Source organism: Chroicocephalus ridibundus, chromosome 1 (assembly GCF_963924245.1).
Source record: "Chroicocephalus ridibundus chromosome 1, bChrRid1.1, whole genome shotgun sequence".
NCBI lineage: Eukaryota > Metazoa > Chordata > Aves > Charadriiformes > Laridae > Chroicocephalus > Chroicocephalus ridibundus.
Window position 1 is genome coordinate 29,458,457 of NC_086284.1, and position 15,183 is coordinate 29,473,639.

The window sequence follows — 15,183 nt, forward strand, 5'->3', positions numbered from 1 at the left end:
CTACTGTCAGACATGAGACATGGTGGCGCAGAATTGTTCCCAGAGGGGTCCCTTTATTATCTAGCATGAGGGCGATGGGATTTGCAGGCAGGCTGCGCTCCAAGGTCAGGGGACCTACAGAGATAATAAAGATCCAGAGTGCATCAGGCTTCTCCCAGCATCAACCACACCATGAACAACGCAGCTGCAAGCACAGAAGCAAGTGTTCTACTCCTGTAGAGGGAACAAGGTGCTTATGGCACTGTCTGGGATGTAGGATATGTTACTGCTTCTCTTCTTTCTTTGCTTAGACACCCTGGGACTTTCACAGATTATCTCTGTTTTCTGTAGCAAGTGGAGGATGAGTATGTGCACAATACAGGCAAATCTCACAGTCTTACCTTGCGCAGCATTTGCCAAGAACACCGATTGTGTACTGTAACTGAAGACATTCAACATCAGGGGAACAGAAATCTGCTTTTGAGGGCTGCTCTGGGATCATCACAGCTCTTCTTACACCAGCCTCATATGGTTGTCTCCGGGCTGTTCTGCAGAATGGATTTTCAAGAACACTCTACTTACTAAGGTCCTATATTTATTGTCCTCCCTCATGCCCCGGCTCCATATTTCTATGTAAGAATTACTCCACACCCACTTTACGTTTAATTCATTTGCTATGGTGGCATGCGGTATAGTAAGAATCAGAAATTGTCTCATAGTAACAAAAATTGTCCCATGTAACAAAATGAGCCTCTTGATTGATCCTGCAGGCAATATGAACCTCTTGTACTGATTGGTGATTTGGCTTGAGGAAAATCACTCAGTTCACTTTCCAGATAAATTTCAGCTCTCAGATTTGATAATCTGCTATCATACACATAATGAGTAAGAGTTATTAGTTTAGGCCTCTATTTAGGAAGAAAGCTTTAATTCTAAGCCTTGGAGTTAATCGATCTTATAAAGCCAGTATATTTATAAATACACAAAAGTTTGTATTACAGTGGAGCCCTAATATACATAGAGAAAATGTAATTTTGCACAATGTAAAATTGTATGTATGTAGTGGTTTGATTGCTTTCTTTTTTATAACTGAAAGGTTTGGTGCATGAAACCTAGTGGAACTTGCTTAAGAGGGAACATTGTCAAAGTTATAAGAGCAAACTTAATCACTAAACAATTCTGAAAGGCAAATATCAAGTATTTTCTAGAGAAGCCTAAGCAATATCGATGCATTCCAAATCAAAGTTACGTGGACACCATTCACAGAAGCATCACAGAGGGGAAACGTAGATTTTAAAGTACATCAGGTGCACATAAGCAACAGTTTTAAGAACTATGTTCATTGGAAGAAGCTACTTTCTTTTACATCCTGGAAATTACAGGTGAATATTGTTATTCTTATTACACATAGCATCAGCTGACAAGCATACATGTAACCCTATTTAAATTATATCCATTAACACTAATCACTACAACCTGCACCATTAAGTTTAGATTAAGGGTTAGTAAAAAAAAAAAAAAGATAAATAGATTCTAAACATTCCAATATAGTTTCCATCTTCTAGGACTCAGAACATAGTTATTTTTCTAAAATTTCCCTGAAATATTTTAGAAAAGCAATTTAGTGTTTTGAAACTCTCATTTAAACATGGTATTTCTTCCTTAGTCTCTGCCCTCTTTTTGCCTTTGAAGGCAACAGAATAAACTATAGCTCTGGTTTTCTTCTTCTTTTGGGCAAGTGTGACTTTGCAAAAGCTCAGGGCATTTGGAAAAGTTACGGAATAGAAACAGGAGAAACACAAGAAGATGAAAGGAAATGAGATGGCAGATATTACTAAGTTGATTACATCCTGACAACCTCTTTCAATTATGGCCTCTTTTTTGAGTTTCTGGAGGGTGCTGAACAAGCAGAATCCTTACTCTCGGACCATTTCTTCTATGCTTAGGAATGCAGGCTCAGAAAAACTTACAGTATTAGGTTCTCTTATCTGTCAAAACAGGGAGTCCACATGTCTACTGCCAATGGGGACTGGTCCCTGGCCATGCGCATCTTTGGGTTATGCTCACAAGCTGTTGAAAAGCACAATCTGCCATGAGCCTGAACTGCAGCAGGGACCATGTCAGAGCTGGACAACAACTGTATGGTATAGATGACCGAACTGCATGGTAGTGTACATTTTCTGGCCCTTTTTAATGCACTATCATAAGCAAAGCAGTACAGACTGTGTTTCTGACTGCCTACGCTACCAACAATATGTCGTCCTGTCTATTAGGTTGTTGGGTGCACAGAGCTTTTTCTCGTTGGGCTACAGAGTTGTCCAAATTCACCATTCACTGTGAGCTTTCACACAGAGGCATACTAGGTAAGTTTGGACTTGAGTGCTGCTTTGGGCCTGTGCTAAATATCCAGTACAGGTAGAGAAAGCCACAGTGATCTATCTAATAATATATTGCCTGACAAATTTGATGGCCTTCTATGATGTTGCCATAGCATTGGTAGATAAGGGGAGAGCAACCAACGTCATCTACCTGAACTTCTGCAAAGTGTTTGACACTGTCGCACATGGAATCCTGGTCTCTAAATTGGAAAAGCATGGATTTGATGGATGGACCACTCGTTGGATAAAGAACTAGCTGGATGACTGCACTCAGAGTGTTGCAGTCAACGGCTCAATGTCCACATGGAAACCAGTGACGAGTGACGTTCCTCAGGGGTCAGTACTGGGACCAGTGCTGTTTAACATCTTTGTCGGTGACATGGACAGTGGGATTGAGTGCACCCTCAGCAAGTTTGCTGATGACACCAAGCTGTGTGGCGTGGTCAACATGTTGGATAGAAGGGATGCCATCTAGAGGGACCTTGACAGGCGGGACTGTGCGAACCTCATGAAGTTCAACCAGGCGAAGTGCAAGGTCCTGCACCTGGGTCATGGCAATCCCAGGCACAAATACAGGTTGGGCAGAGAATGGCTTGAGAGCAGCCCCGAGGAGAAGGACTGCTGGTGGACGAGAAGCTCAGCATGAGCAGGCAATACGCACTTGAAGCCCAGAAAGCCACTGCATCCTGGGCTGCATCAAACGAAGTGAGGCCAGCAGGTGGAGGGAGGTGATTCTGCGACTCTACTCTGCACTGGTGAGACTCCACCTGGAGTAGTGTGTCCAGCTCTGCAGTCCTCAGCACAAGAAGGACATGGACCTGTTGGAACGGGTCCAGTGGAGGGCCTCGAAGATGATCTGAGGGCTGGAGAACCTCTGCTATGAGGACAGGCTGAGAGAGTTGGCGTTGTTCAGCCTGGAGAAGAGAAGGCTCTGGGGAGACCTCACAGCAGCCTTCCGGTACCTAAAGGGGGCCTACAGGAGAGATGGGGAGGGACTCTTTATCAGGGAGTGCAATGATAGGACACGGGGTAACGGCCTCAAACTGAAAGAGGGTAGATTTAGTTTGGATATCAGGAAGAAATTCTTTACTGTGAGGGTGGTGAGGCACTGGAACAGGTTGCCCAGAGAATCTGTGGATGCCCCATCCCTGGAAGCGTTCAAGGCCAGGCTGGATGAGGCTTTGAGCAATCTGGTCTAGTGGGAGGTGTCCCTGCCCATGGCAGGGAGATTGGAGCTAGATGATCTTTAAGGTCCCTTCCAACCCAAACCATTCTGTGATTCTGTAATTCTGTGAGAGCTGGTGACTCAGCCAAGGCTATGTCTTGGTCTTGTTTGGATATCTTGGCCAACAACTCCTGAGCCCTGGACTCATGTCTTAATTGTTGGACATTTTTCTGATTTTGGTAGTTCAGAAACGCAAGATAAAATCTACATATTCTTGAATAATGTGAAATTAATTTAGTGGTATGATAATCAAAGCAAACTGCAGCTAGGGAACTATTCACAACCCTAGGAATCATAGCCATATGAAAGAAGGGAGGTCACGTTCTTCATTGCTTTGCTACTGTAAGACTATACAACAAGGTCCTGATCAGACCTTGCAGGTCACTGAGTCCAGGCATTGTTCTTGCTGTCTAAGAGATTTCATAATGCTTTTTATAAACTTTCTTAACTCAAAGACTGCTCCCACAACACGTTTTCCAGGGTGTTATGCAGCCGTGCATCAAATTTGCTATGCAGTGGGACTTCCAGGTTTGCTCTGTAATAAGCTGACCTCAGAAGAGTCTGTGGCACATGAGGACCTGCTCTGTGATTGCTCAGTACATTGGTCTGAAAAAACTTGCTGAATATCGAATGTGGCCTGGCCAAGGTCATAATAACTCTGTGTTAACCTGCCTGAATGGGTTTTCCTATATGAATATTGTATTGTAATTCAGCATAAGACTTAGAGAAACAAGGCTGGGAAGTCGCAATAGTCTTACATCAACCGCTTGCCATCTTATACTGACACGTATTTGTTAGACAATGGCTGTTTTGTTAGCAGTGAAGGTGCTACTTCCAGGCTGCAGGCCAAATAGCTATTTAGGCCAAGCTGAAAACCTAGAGATCAAAACACACTAGAGACCAAAAATGCTTCAAAGGATGAAGAGAGAAGTGGACAGCTGACAGTGGTCTGATTTGTGGACAGATGGGAGCTTCTGAAGCAGATGTGTCCTTCTCAAGCTCAAGAGAGGAAGAAATATGCAGAAAAATATTTTGAGTAAAAATATGCTATGATTTCCTTTCAAAAGGCAGTTTTGCCCCAATATGCTTATAATTAGAGCATGAATGAATTACGTAGTTCCAAGCCACAGGGGTAAAGGATGCTCCCTATAAGGGCAACAGGACCAAGATCCCAGGGGGAGGGTGGTGGTGGCTCAAAAACTCTCAATTGAATGAGGAAGGGAAAACCAGAATATACTTCATCTGTCCTCCTGCTCCCAGGCATGGTACCAAGCGCCTGCATTTGTACAGGCAACACTTATCTCTCCTTTGAACAAGTCTTGCAAAAACATTGATATAAAAAGGAAATTTAAAGTTAAAATCCACCTCTTCAATCTCTAAAGAAACCCTGCCCTCTGAGTCACTTCTGGGAGCTCTGGCATTGGGGCAGAACAGGAGGTCTGGCACAGTCACTCTCCATGCCCCGGATCGTGAACTGAAGCTTGTATGGAGCTTGCTGAGTGATAGCTGGGACTTAACGGTGGTCCTCAGAGAGGAAAGCAGGAGCCCGTGCCTGCTCCCATGGCATGGCAGAAGGGAAGTCCTTTTAATTGAGAAAGATCAGGAAATTTCATCATTCATAGAAAAAAACTGCGAAAAGGAGGAAAAGCTAAGGAGCTAGGAAAGATTCATGAGTCAGAGGTGAGTCCTAACCAGCCCTTTAATACTATCTTCTCCAGGGCCACAGAGGAAGCATCTTCGCCAAGTCAGGAATTGCTCTTGACTTCTCTGTCTTCCAAGAAATCATAAGGCAGTAATTACTGCAAGAAGCCCTAAGGAGTCCACTCAGGCAGCCTTCAGTTTCCTCTCAAGCACACGCAGGGAAGCTCATTAATGGCCCAAAGCTTTATTTGATCTGCTGCTACAATTAAGTGGTGGCTGGCAAAGCTCACTGGCCTCCCTCAGGTACTAATCCATATTGGGCTGTTTCAAAGAGTTCCCGAGAAACTGGAGTTTAGATAACCTCATTAAAAGCTATTTGAGAGGTGTTTCAGTTACATTAATGTACTATATCACTATTGAGGATATCCATATGCTTCTCATATATAAAAATAGGAATAAGTCATCTGTTGGGTAGCTGAGGTTCTTCAGTTATGTCTAAATGGTGTGTGGATATGATGCGTATTTGGACATAAAGGATATTCACTGGCTGAAGATGTAAGTAACTTCCATCCGTGCATTTGGCTAGGGGTGACACGTGATCTTTGTATGATTGTGAGTTGTCTGTTAGACCTGTAACTACCAAGTTCTGACATTTCTCAAGAAAAAAAACATATGGAGAGACTGAGTTGTTATAAAAATACGTTTGGGCAGAGGTAAGATTATTTTCACAAGCTATAGACAGTTTTCACAAACAGCATTTACCAGTCTGAAAATACGTACTTGCATAATGTTTCATCTGTCTCAGTATCATACCCGGATGTTTTCACTGAAAATAAAATAAAAAAACCAAAACAGCTCTGACACTGCCAAAGGAAGATCCCTTGAAAGAACAGATTATATTTTCAATGTTGACAAAGAATAGGATAACATTTTAAAAATTATGAAGAATTAAACAGCACTTAAACCAGGCATGGAGCATTAGGTCTATAACGACAAGGGATGGCAGTACCCTCACTGCCTTCCTGAGGCTGGTACCTCAATCTCATAATTTCTTTTGGGCTGGACCTACAGTTCATGGAGCTGTCTGGAAACCCAGCTCAGAGAACTGGCCTTGCTGGTAGCAACACTCTCGTGTTGTTACGGCTGTGTTATTTTTCAGGTAGACTAGGTCCTTGGTTTGTCTCACGACCACACAAAACCTTGTGCCAGCAGAAGGGTGGCAGCAGCAGTGAGTGGCTGGGAGCAGGGCAGTCCTTGTCCATGGCAGGCCAGACCATGCTGAATGTGAACGGGCGTGCAACCAGGGCAGCAGGGACATAAATGTCTGTGGGGATCTGAGCCCTAGAACCTTCATCTCATTGACGTCCTGAGTGAATAAGTTGCCTAAGTCATCCCCTTATTTTTTATATTTTAACATTTTACTCTTGAATATACAACTTCCATTCTTCTGAGAGACTGATATCAGAGACTGAAATCAGAGTCCTGATACTCCTGAATTAGAAAAACATTGCTAAATTGTAATCTAAAAAAGGAAATTTTTGCTTTGATGGAAAAATCCCATTTTTTTCTTTCTTTATTCCTAAAAAGTATGAGACTGGGCTTTTTTTCACGGATAAAATACACAATTTTCAAAAGCCTTTTCTTTTAAAATGTTACTAAAATGGAAAATTTTCATTAAAATGTGGAATATTCACACATTTAGAAATGGTTTTGATTAACATCCACCTTCTTAGACTGCTATAGATTCTACATATATTGTAGCACAGGATTTTTTCAATATTTTTTTAGTAATCCCATCAAAATAGTAGGATAAAAAGTATTAAAAGTTCCATTTCATTTCAAAGGCTGGCAGCTAGACTGATTTTTTTCCAGAAATAAAAACTTCGTATGAAAATGTTTAAAGAAGTGTCGCCAAGTGAACCCTTCCGTGTGGAAACCTGGGGTTTAGAGGTGACATGGAAGAGAGAAGAACACAGAAGTATAGTGTAACGTTCAGTCCCTCTGACCTGCATTTGCCCACGCCCGTAGCTGTGACAGCTCCACTATGAAAACTACCTGCTTATGACATTGCTGCTGCAAGGACACGGAGATCCTCCCTTTGAAAAGTAGCGTTACATGGCCAACAGATCGAACACGGGTAACATTTTTCACCTTGAGATATACCACTTACCTCTGATGGCAAATTAATTTGATGGGGGTGGGAAGCCAATTAAAAAATAAACATAAGAAAAGTGGGAAGAAAAAATACAGACCTTAATACAGCCTGGATGACAAGAACTGCAAAACCAAATCTGGCATAAGACCCTGCTTGATGTATCCAAATTTTGGATCATAGCTTCTACATGTCAGTCACACTGCAGAGCATCTCAAGAAGTACCACAACTGCCCAAGGTGGAGTCATTTTTGACAGTAGTTTCTTTAACTTGCTCTGCAACTGCAAAAAAGGAAGTCCCAATATTTCCCATCCTGCCTCTTCTGGAACATCGCAATGCTGATATCTAACCTAAATCTCATGCTGAGGTTTAAGCTGTTACACTGCTTGCTCTTTTGTCTTCACTGTGGACTTTCAGAAGGATCATGTACCACACAGGCTATATTCCTCTTTGTTCATGCTAGGAGAGCCATGAGCATGGTGACTTACGCTCAGCCTAAGGTTCACTATAACCTCCGGGTTCTTCTTCATGGAGCTGCTACCTACCTGGCTGCTCCCCATCCTGCATTTCTGCAGCCGATGGCTCTCTCTGACCTTGCACTTCAGGAGCATCCCATTTTTCATGAACATTTTTCCAGATTGTCAAAATAATTTCTGAAATCTATTCTTGTTCCCCAGCATAGCCACAGCCCTTCCCAGTACCACCAAATTCAGTAAGTGTGCTGTCTGTGTCATTATCTACATCACCGGTGAAAATCTTTGATGGCACTGGACGAACCACTGCTTAATTCCTTTTATAAAGCTCTGCATTTCCACCGTTGACAGCTGAGAACTGCTTTTGTGTACAGCTGTGCCATCAGTTCTGTGGTTGTCCCCTTGCTTAGACTTTTACCAGAGTGTCATGAAAGTCAAATCCGTGCAGAAATAAACTAAAAATTCCTTTTTCTTTTTTTTCCTTTATCAAAGAGCGAAGTCAAATTCTTCCGACTCAACTGTTCCCGGAAAGCTGCTGTTGTCGCTTTTACCTCCTTCTCTCACATTCCGTGTATTTAGGAGCAGCGGGCAGTGCGAGGCGCGGGGCGGCAGCAGGGGCCGCGCCTCTCGGGCAGCCATCGGTGCCCGCGGCCGCTCCGCGGGCGCTGCGCGGGGCGGTGCGTGTCCTGCGCGGGGCAGCGCGGTCGGGCCCGCGGCGGGCGGCCCCCCCCCGGCGTTTCCATGACGACCCCGCCGCCGCTTGGGTTGCCAGGGCGGTGGCGCCGAGGGTTGCGGCCCGTCTTCCAACTGGCCGCGGCCAACAGCCACCGCCTTCATTGGCCGCCGCCTATATAAGGGCGGCGGGGGGCGGGCAGCCTCCGTGGCCGTGCGGGGCGCAGCGTTCTCCGGGGGCCGGTAGCGAGCGGGACCGGGCAACGCGGTGCGGGCTCTCCGGCAGCGCGACCGACCGTCAGCCTGCCTTCCTGCGGGGCGGGGGGGGATGCCCGAGGCATAACCGAGTATTTGTGCTGGTTTGGGTTTTAATTCACCCCCTACCCGCCCCCAACTTTACTTTGGGTTTTGTTTTGGTGTTTTTTTCCTCCGAAAGGTACCAACGTCGGGGCGATGCGCCGCACCGGTGAGAAGAGCCGGGCGGGCCGGCGGGAGCCCTGCCCCGCCGCCCCCCGCAGCAGCGGCGGCCGGGCCGTTCTGGGAGTGCTGGCGGAGAATGGGCAGCAGCGGCCCGGCGGCCAGGTGAGCCCCGCCGGCGGCGGCAGCCTCCTCCCTCGCTGCCCCCCGAGCCGCCCCGCCAGCGCTGCGGCGGCTGCCCCGCATCCTCTCCCCGCCGAGGGGCCGCGGCCACCTGCCGTGCTGCCCCCGAGGAAGCCCCGGCCGGCCGGTTGCCCTCCCCGCGGGCCGGAGGGAGCTCCTTGATCCGGGCTGGGAGCTGGGGCCGGCCGCCTGCCGCGGGTGTGAGCGGGCATGCACCTTCCCTGGGGGCGGCAGGTAAAGGCCTGGGGGCGGTGGGGTAGGGAGCGGAATCGGGCTCCGGTTAATGAGCGTGAGTTTCCCGAGAAACCCTGCTAGTAACTGCTTAGTCCTTATCTGCTGACGCTCTCCCGTGGAAATGCTTTGAAAAAATAATCCCTCCTGGAAGGAAGGGAGATGCGGTGAGACTTTATTTGGACACTTGCCCTCTAAAAGTGCAGGGGGTGATGGAAGAAAAGTCTTCGCTGATGCTTACCCAAAGGTCCCACTGCCGTGTGGCTGGCCATGCTACCATCAGGGTGCCAGAGCCTTCAAGAAGCTGAAGTTCACAGCAGGGTGTCTGTCTGCATTTCTGTTCCTTGAGGTCTCCTGAAGTCTGCTGGTGTAGCAGGGAAGGTGGTGTTGTGCTGATTTACAGGACCTGGAATAGCAGCTGTTATGTGTAAACAAACTTTTCTCAGTTGTGACTGTGTGAAGCACCTAACCCAGTTGGTGGGTCACTGATAGTAGACAATGTGAAGGATTGCATCTTGGTTACATATTGTAGTCCTAGGGGTTGTGATGCTCGAGCTCAAAAGTTCAAAATTTGGTTTGTAACTCAGCATAAAATGCATTCTTGCAGGTGAAGTCCTTCCTAAGTCTTTTTGTTACTTTAACTTGCTGCACTTCAAAGCAGCTGCTCCTTGCCAGAACTGAATGTGGAGCAGACCCTGCACTTGCCAGCCCCATCAGAACCGAGCAGCACCCTCACCTCATTCTCCTTGGGGGTGGGCACTGGAGATGAGGCTACTCCCCTGGTTCCTGACTTTGGCTACACCTCAGCCTTGCTGTGAGGAGTCTATTGCAGCAAGACAGCAATGAGTGGTACTTCCGAAGCACTAATGTAGTTGGTGGTTTTTCCAGTTAACTTTTATATTATTGGTGTCTGTTAGGCAAGGGAAGTGATTTTACTTTCTACAAGAAGTGATAGAAGTGTTGTTTTCTTCCTGAGTTGTAAAATGTTGTAAAACAAGTGTTGTTTTCTTCCTGAGTTGCCCTCCCACAGCATTGTTGTGTGCTCCCTTTCAGGGTGCTGCTGTTATCAGACGCTTCTCTGGCTCTGAAAACACCATCCCTTCATCTGGAAAAGATGAATTACCCAACTGCGTGGTCAATGCTGCATCAAAGCAAGGGTTTTCTATCTACATAGATGAACCAGAAGAGAAAGAAAACTACAACTGCCAAGTGGCTGAAGAGCTGGAATCAAGTCTGTGTGAACTGGATACCAGTGCAATGAAATCCAGTATTCACCTACTACTGGATCTGAGTACAGGTAATGCCTGCTACTACGAAGGTGGTATCTACAGCACAAGAACATGTAGAGTGGTTATGAATTACGATGCTGGTAAGCTAGTCAGTCGCTTATGTTACAATAAATAACACTTCAAGATAATTTGGTTTGTGTCTACATGAGGTACAACGCCTCTGTGCTAGAAATAGCAAGAGGTGAAGGGGCTAATTACTAAAAAGTCTTGCTTGTTCCTCTTACCTGTTAGGATCTCCTATGGTAGTGGACACATCCTTCCAGTCCCAGCCCGAGGATCACATGGGAGATGCCATAACTTTGACTGTGGGAGAGTACGCGGAAGACATTCATCAGTACCTCCGAGAGGCTGAAGTGAGTTGCTTGTAACGAGCTCATAGGTATTTGTGGTCTCTGTGATGGGCTGCAATACTGCAAAGACGCATGGCTGCCCCACGATAACTTGAGGCTGACACTGAGCTACAAAGCAAGCAGTAAAAGACATCTCTGAAGCTAGAATCAGGAGCAGCTTCTCAACAGTGATAAGATCTTTCAGAATTACTCTGCATCCCAGAAATACCCCACTATTGGAGCATCTCTGACTCCTTGGGATGAAGAATTCTTGCAGATGGGAGCTGAATACTGCAGAAATACTAAATCAGTTGGATGCCATCTCCCTGACAGTTCTCTCGTTATAGTGCTAGTTTTTCCTACCTTTCTGTATGAGCAGTGAAATGCAGCCTCCCAATAGAAAGAGGGGAAAAATGTGACTTGTTCGAAGTCATTCTCAGGTCCCTCTGAAAGGCTTGGATGTGTTTGATGTCAAAAGCTGATTATAGTCCAGGAGGTCTTTTACTATGCTGTTACTAACACAGTAGCTCCTATCTCTTCAGTGTAGAAATACTACTTTCTACAGATGCTACTAGCAGCTAATTAATACTACTAGCGCTATAATTATAGTTAGTAGTAATGACTTTATTAATAGTGGAACAACTCGTACTCCTTTTGCTGCAAGTATAAAGAATGTTAATCAGCTCAGCTACCAATGGCTCTCTTTCAGGGTGAGTGTCCTGATTCTTCAACTCTCTCTCCAAATAGGTAAGATTCAGGCCCAAGCCCAACTACATGAGGAAGCAACCAGATATCACAACAGGGATGCGTGCCATCTTGGTAGACTGGCTGGTGGAAGTAGGGGAAGAATATAAACTTCGGACAGAAACTTTGTACTTGGCAGTGAACTACTTGGATAGGTTTCTTTCCTGCATGTCTGTTCTTAGAGGGAAGCTGCAGCTTGTAGGAACAGCAGCAATTCTTCTGGCTGCGTAAGTGTTTATCATCTCCTGAAATATCGGTGTTTTTGGAATATTTTTGGGCTGAGGCTTTTAGCTTAATTTCAAGGACTGAAGCTTGCAGTTGTAGGTAGCTTTTCATGATATCTCAAGACTAGCAACTTTGCTTTGGCACTAGCAAAATTAAACATTTAATGTTTGTGATGTGAGGAACTGTAGTGTCAAAACCATAACAGCAGGAGCAAAAACACTACTGTGTTAGGCTGCTAGGCTGTAGTAGATTCACAGCTGCAATCTGTAATTAGCCTTGAACTGCTTGAAGTACCCAACATAGCCTAGGAGTGCATGGGTTTTTGTCTGAAATGCATTATGTTACTGGGACTTTCTCTCTGAGAGAGTGCTATTTGTTAAGAACTAACTATGTGAGTGTGTTTCTAGCTAGACTGATGACTTGGAGTTCTTCTAAAAAATCTTTGCCCAAATTTGAAACTAAATTGTTACCAATCCTAGAGGCAGGACTAAAATAAGAGCTTTAGACAAGTCTTAGTAATGTCATGTCCTTGTCCTGACATGGGTCCAACACAAGGCTTTCTTTTACCCTTTCAAGCTGACAAATGTGGCTTCTGTACTCCCTTTTCAGGAAATATGAAGAGATCTATCCACCAGGAGTGGATGAATTTGTGTATATAACAGATGATACCTACACAAAGAGACAGCTGCTAAGAATGGAACACTTGCTTCTCAAAGTGCTGGCTTTTGACCTAACAGCTCCAACCATCAACCAGTTCCTCCTTCAGTATATTCAGAGGCATGGAGTCTGTATGAGGACAGAGAACTTTGCAAGGGTATGAATTATCCTCCTTTTAGGACTGAGGGGGAGAAGTGATCCTAGAAGCAGAACCGCTTGTATTTCAATAAGTTACCTGAACAGACAGGTTCTGCTACTATACTGTGCTCTAACAGAAGATACTCTTTTTATGTCAAGTCTTATCTGGAAATGAAACAGGCCTGAGACCGGGTGTTTGTGTGCTGAGACTTCTGGATAAATGTCTCATGGAAATACTAAGTTTGGTCTAACTGTCTAGTTTAGTCAGTCTGCGCTGCCCAGGCAGCTGGGTGATAGGAACATGGCTGTTTTTTCAACAGTGCCTGCATAGCAAGTCTGCCCTGGATGTGGTGGTACTACATATTGCTACACAATGACACAGCGCATGCTGGCATAACTGCATTGGCAACCCTGCTTAGAGTAACCCAAGCTTATAGCAAAACATATGACCAGCTGCTTATCTGCACTGAGTATAGGATTGTAGAGCGGCTTGGCTCCAACAGAACCCAAATTCTATTTCTTAGAGCTGTCCATTTATCCCTGATCTCCAAGTGAGCTCCACCTATGTGAACAAGAGCCTTGGAGGATGAGAAGAGTGCATTTCATTTTTATAAAACATGAATTTTCTAAGTCTCTATTGGTAAAACTATACCAGAGCTGATGATGGGACCAGAACTTCAGATTGTAGTGTAGCTTGTTCAGGCTTTGACACGTGGTCTTTCCGTCCCCACTGAAACATTGTAAAGGTTCCATAACATCAACAGGAGTAGAATGCTATTTCTACCTACCAGACATGTAACTCATGGTTTTGTAACATGAAACAGAGACCACTGACACTTTTCAGTGCTTGTTGTAGTGGACTGACTGCACCAGCTATGCTTGTTCTGCTTGAAGGACTTGTGGCTTTTTTTGTTCAGTATCTTGCAGAGCTGAGTCTCCTTGAAGCTGATCCTTTCCTGAAGTACCTTCCTTCACAAACTGCTGCAGCAGCCTACTGTCTAGCAAACTATACTGTGAACAGGTCTTTCTGGGTAAGAACAACTACTGCATGTTAATGAGTAGCTCAAGCATTTCATGTTATCATTAGAACTAGGCTGAGAAGCAGGAGTAGCTTCAAAGTATAAAGACTGAAATTGTAGGATGAGCTGCTGTTCCTGAGCTTGTGGGACTACCTGATAAATGAATGTTAAATCAACCTGAAGTATCTTGCCTCTTCTCTGAAATGGGAGGGACCTAGCTGTCTTGCTCACTTGCATCAAGTCTGTACCTAAAGCCTTGTCAGTCTTTAATCTCTGAAATTCGTCCCCCAAAACCAATTTGGAGCTTTCTGGGAGGGAGAAGAGCTGCATGTGTCCACTCGAGCGCAGTGATCACACTGAGTGGTTGCCTTAATGCAAGCCTTGGTAGGCCTTTCAGCTGTGTGTTGAAGGAATAGCTTCAGCAGAGAACAAAATCCCGAAGATACGTACTGCATGCCACATGCTTAGAGCAGAAGGAGCTTCTTGTCAGGTCTCCTGGCAGCAAGGAAGACCTAGAGTGAAACTGATGTCAGGATACTTCTGAATCCTTCTCAAGCCTAAAGAATCTAGAGTGAACACTGAAGTAAAAACGTGTTTTGTTTCTGTATTAAATGTATCTTCTAGATGAATGTGCCTACGATAGAGTAACACTTGTTTTTTTTAATTCTGCTCTGACCAGCCAGAAACACTTGCTGCATTCACTGGGTATTCATTAAGTGAGATAGTGCCTTGTCTGACTGATCTGCATAAAGCCTGCCTTGATGCTCGCCATTGCCAACTGCAAGCAATTAAGGAGAAGTATAAGCGCTCAAAGTAAGTAACCAGGAAGCCAGTGTTCTGTAACTTGGAGGCTGTAAGCACAAGATGGCTCGGGTTTAGCAGCTTGGGCTACAGCTGCTGTAGCTGACAAACTTCTCATAGTGTTGAGAAGATATCACCTCAAGAAGGTGCTATCTTTAAATTTGTCAGCTAAACGAGTATCTTTAGTGACTGCATTTCTATTCCAGGTACCTGCAGGTGTCTCTTCTGGAACCCCCAGCAGTTCTTCCTCTACAATAGAGACTGTGGATCCTGGACTTGGAGATGACTTCCTCGCAATCAGCAAAGCTGGTCTAGTATTTCATAGAGCACTGCAGGTCATGTGTCTGTAACCATAGTGATCGGAATGGTTTTTAGCTAGTATTTTTAATTAGATGCCTTTTCAAAAAAGGATATTAGACTATAGCTCTTAATATAACTGACAGCACTTTTAATAAATGTCTTATTACACTATTGCTTTGTGAATCTTCTGATTTCTGTTAATATCTCTAGTAACAGTGGGTAAAAAGGGTTGTAATTTTTTACAAAATCGTTGTGAGCAGGGCTCTTTAGCTAGCTAAACTGGATAAAGCATGGCTTGAACCAATACAACCTGACATCCCCATAGATGC

General features: G+C 44.9%; 1 protein-coding gene across 1 annotated transcript; it reads left to right on the forward strand.

The window, feature by feature from the left end:
• The first annotated feature begins 8,766 nt into the window (after positions 1 to 8,766).
• On the forward strand, positions 8,767 to 14,927 carry CCNA1 (cyclin A1). The gene is made up of 8 exons (XM_063340980.1): positions 8,767 to 9,103; positions 10,406 to 10,649; positions 10,873 to 10,994; positions 11,718 to 11,941; positions 12,549 to 12,753; positions 13,652 to 13,765; positions 14,433 to 14,566; positions 14,761 to 14,927. Exons 1-8 carry the CDS (start codon positions 8,975 to 8,977, stop codon positions 14,810 to 14,812), a joined length of 1,224 nt encoding a protein of 407 aa, XP_063197050.1. The 5' UTR covers positions 8,767 to 8,974; the 3' UTR covers positions 14,813 to 14,927.
• The last annotated feature ends 256 nt before the right edge of the window (positions 14,928 to 15,183 follow it).

Bases quoted from the DNA above. Each gene is read 5' to 3' on its own strand.
- CCNA1 (XM_063340980.1), top strand. From the start codon at position 8,975: ATGCGCCGCACCGGTGAGAAGAGCCGGGCGGGCCGGCGGGAGCCCTGC. The intron at 11,942-12,548 runs GTAAGTGTTTAT...CTCCCTTTTCAG, and splicing joins GCAGCAATTCTTCTGGCTGC to GAAATATGAAGAGATCTATC. The intron at 13,766-14,432 runs GTAAGAACAACT...TGCTCTGACCAG, and splicing joins CTGTGAACAGGTCTTTCTGG to CCAGAAACACTTGCTGCATT.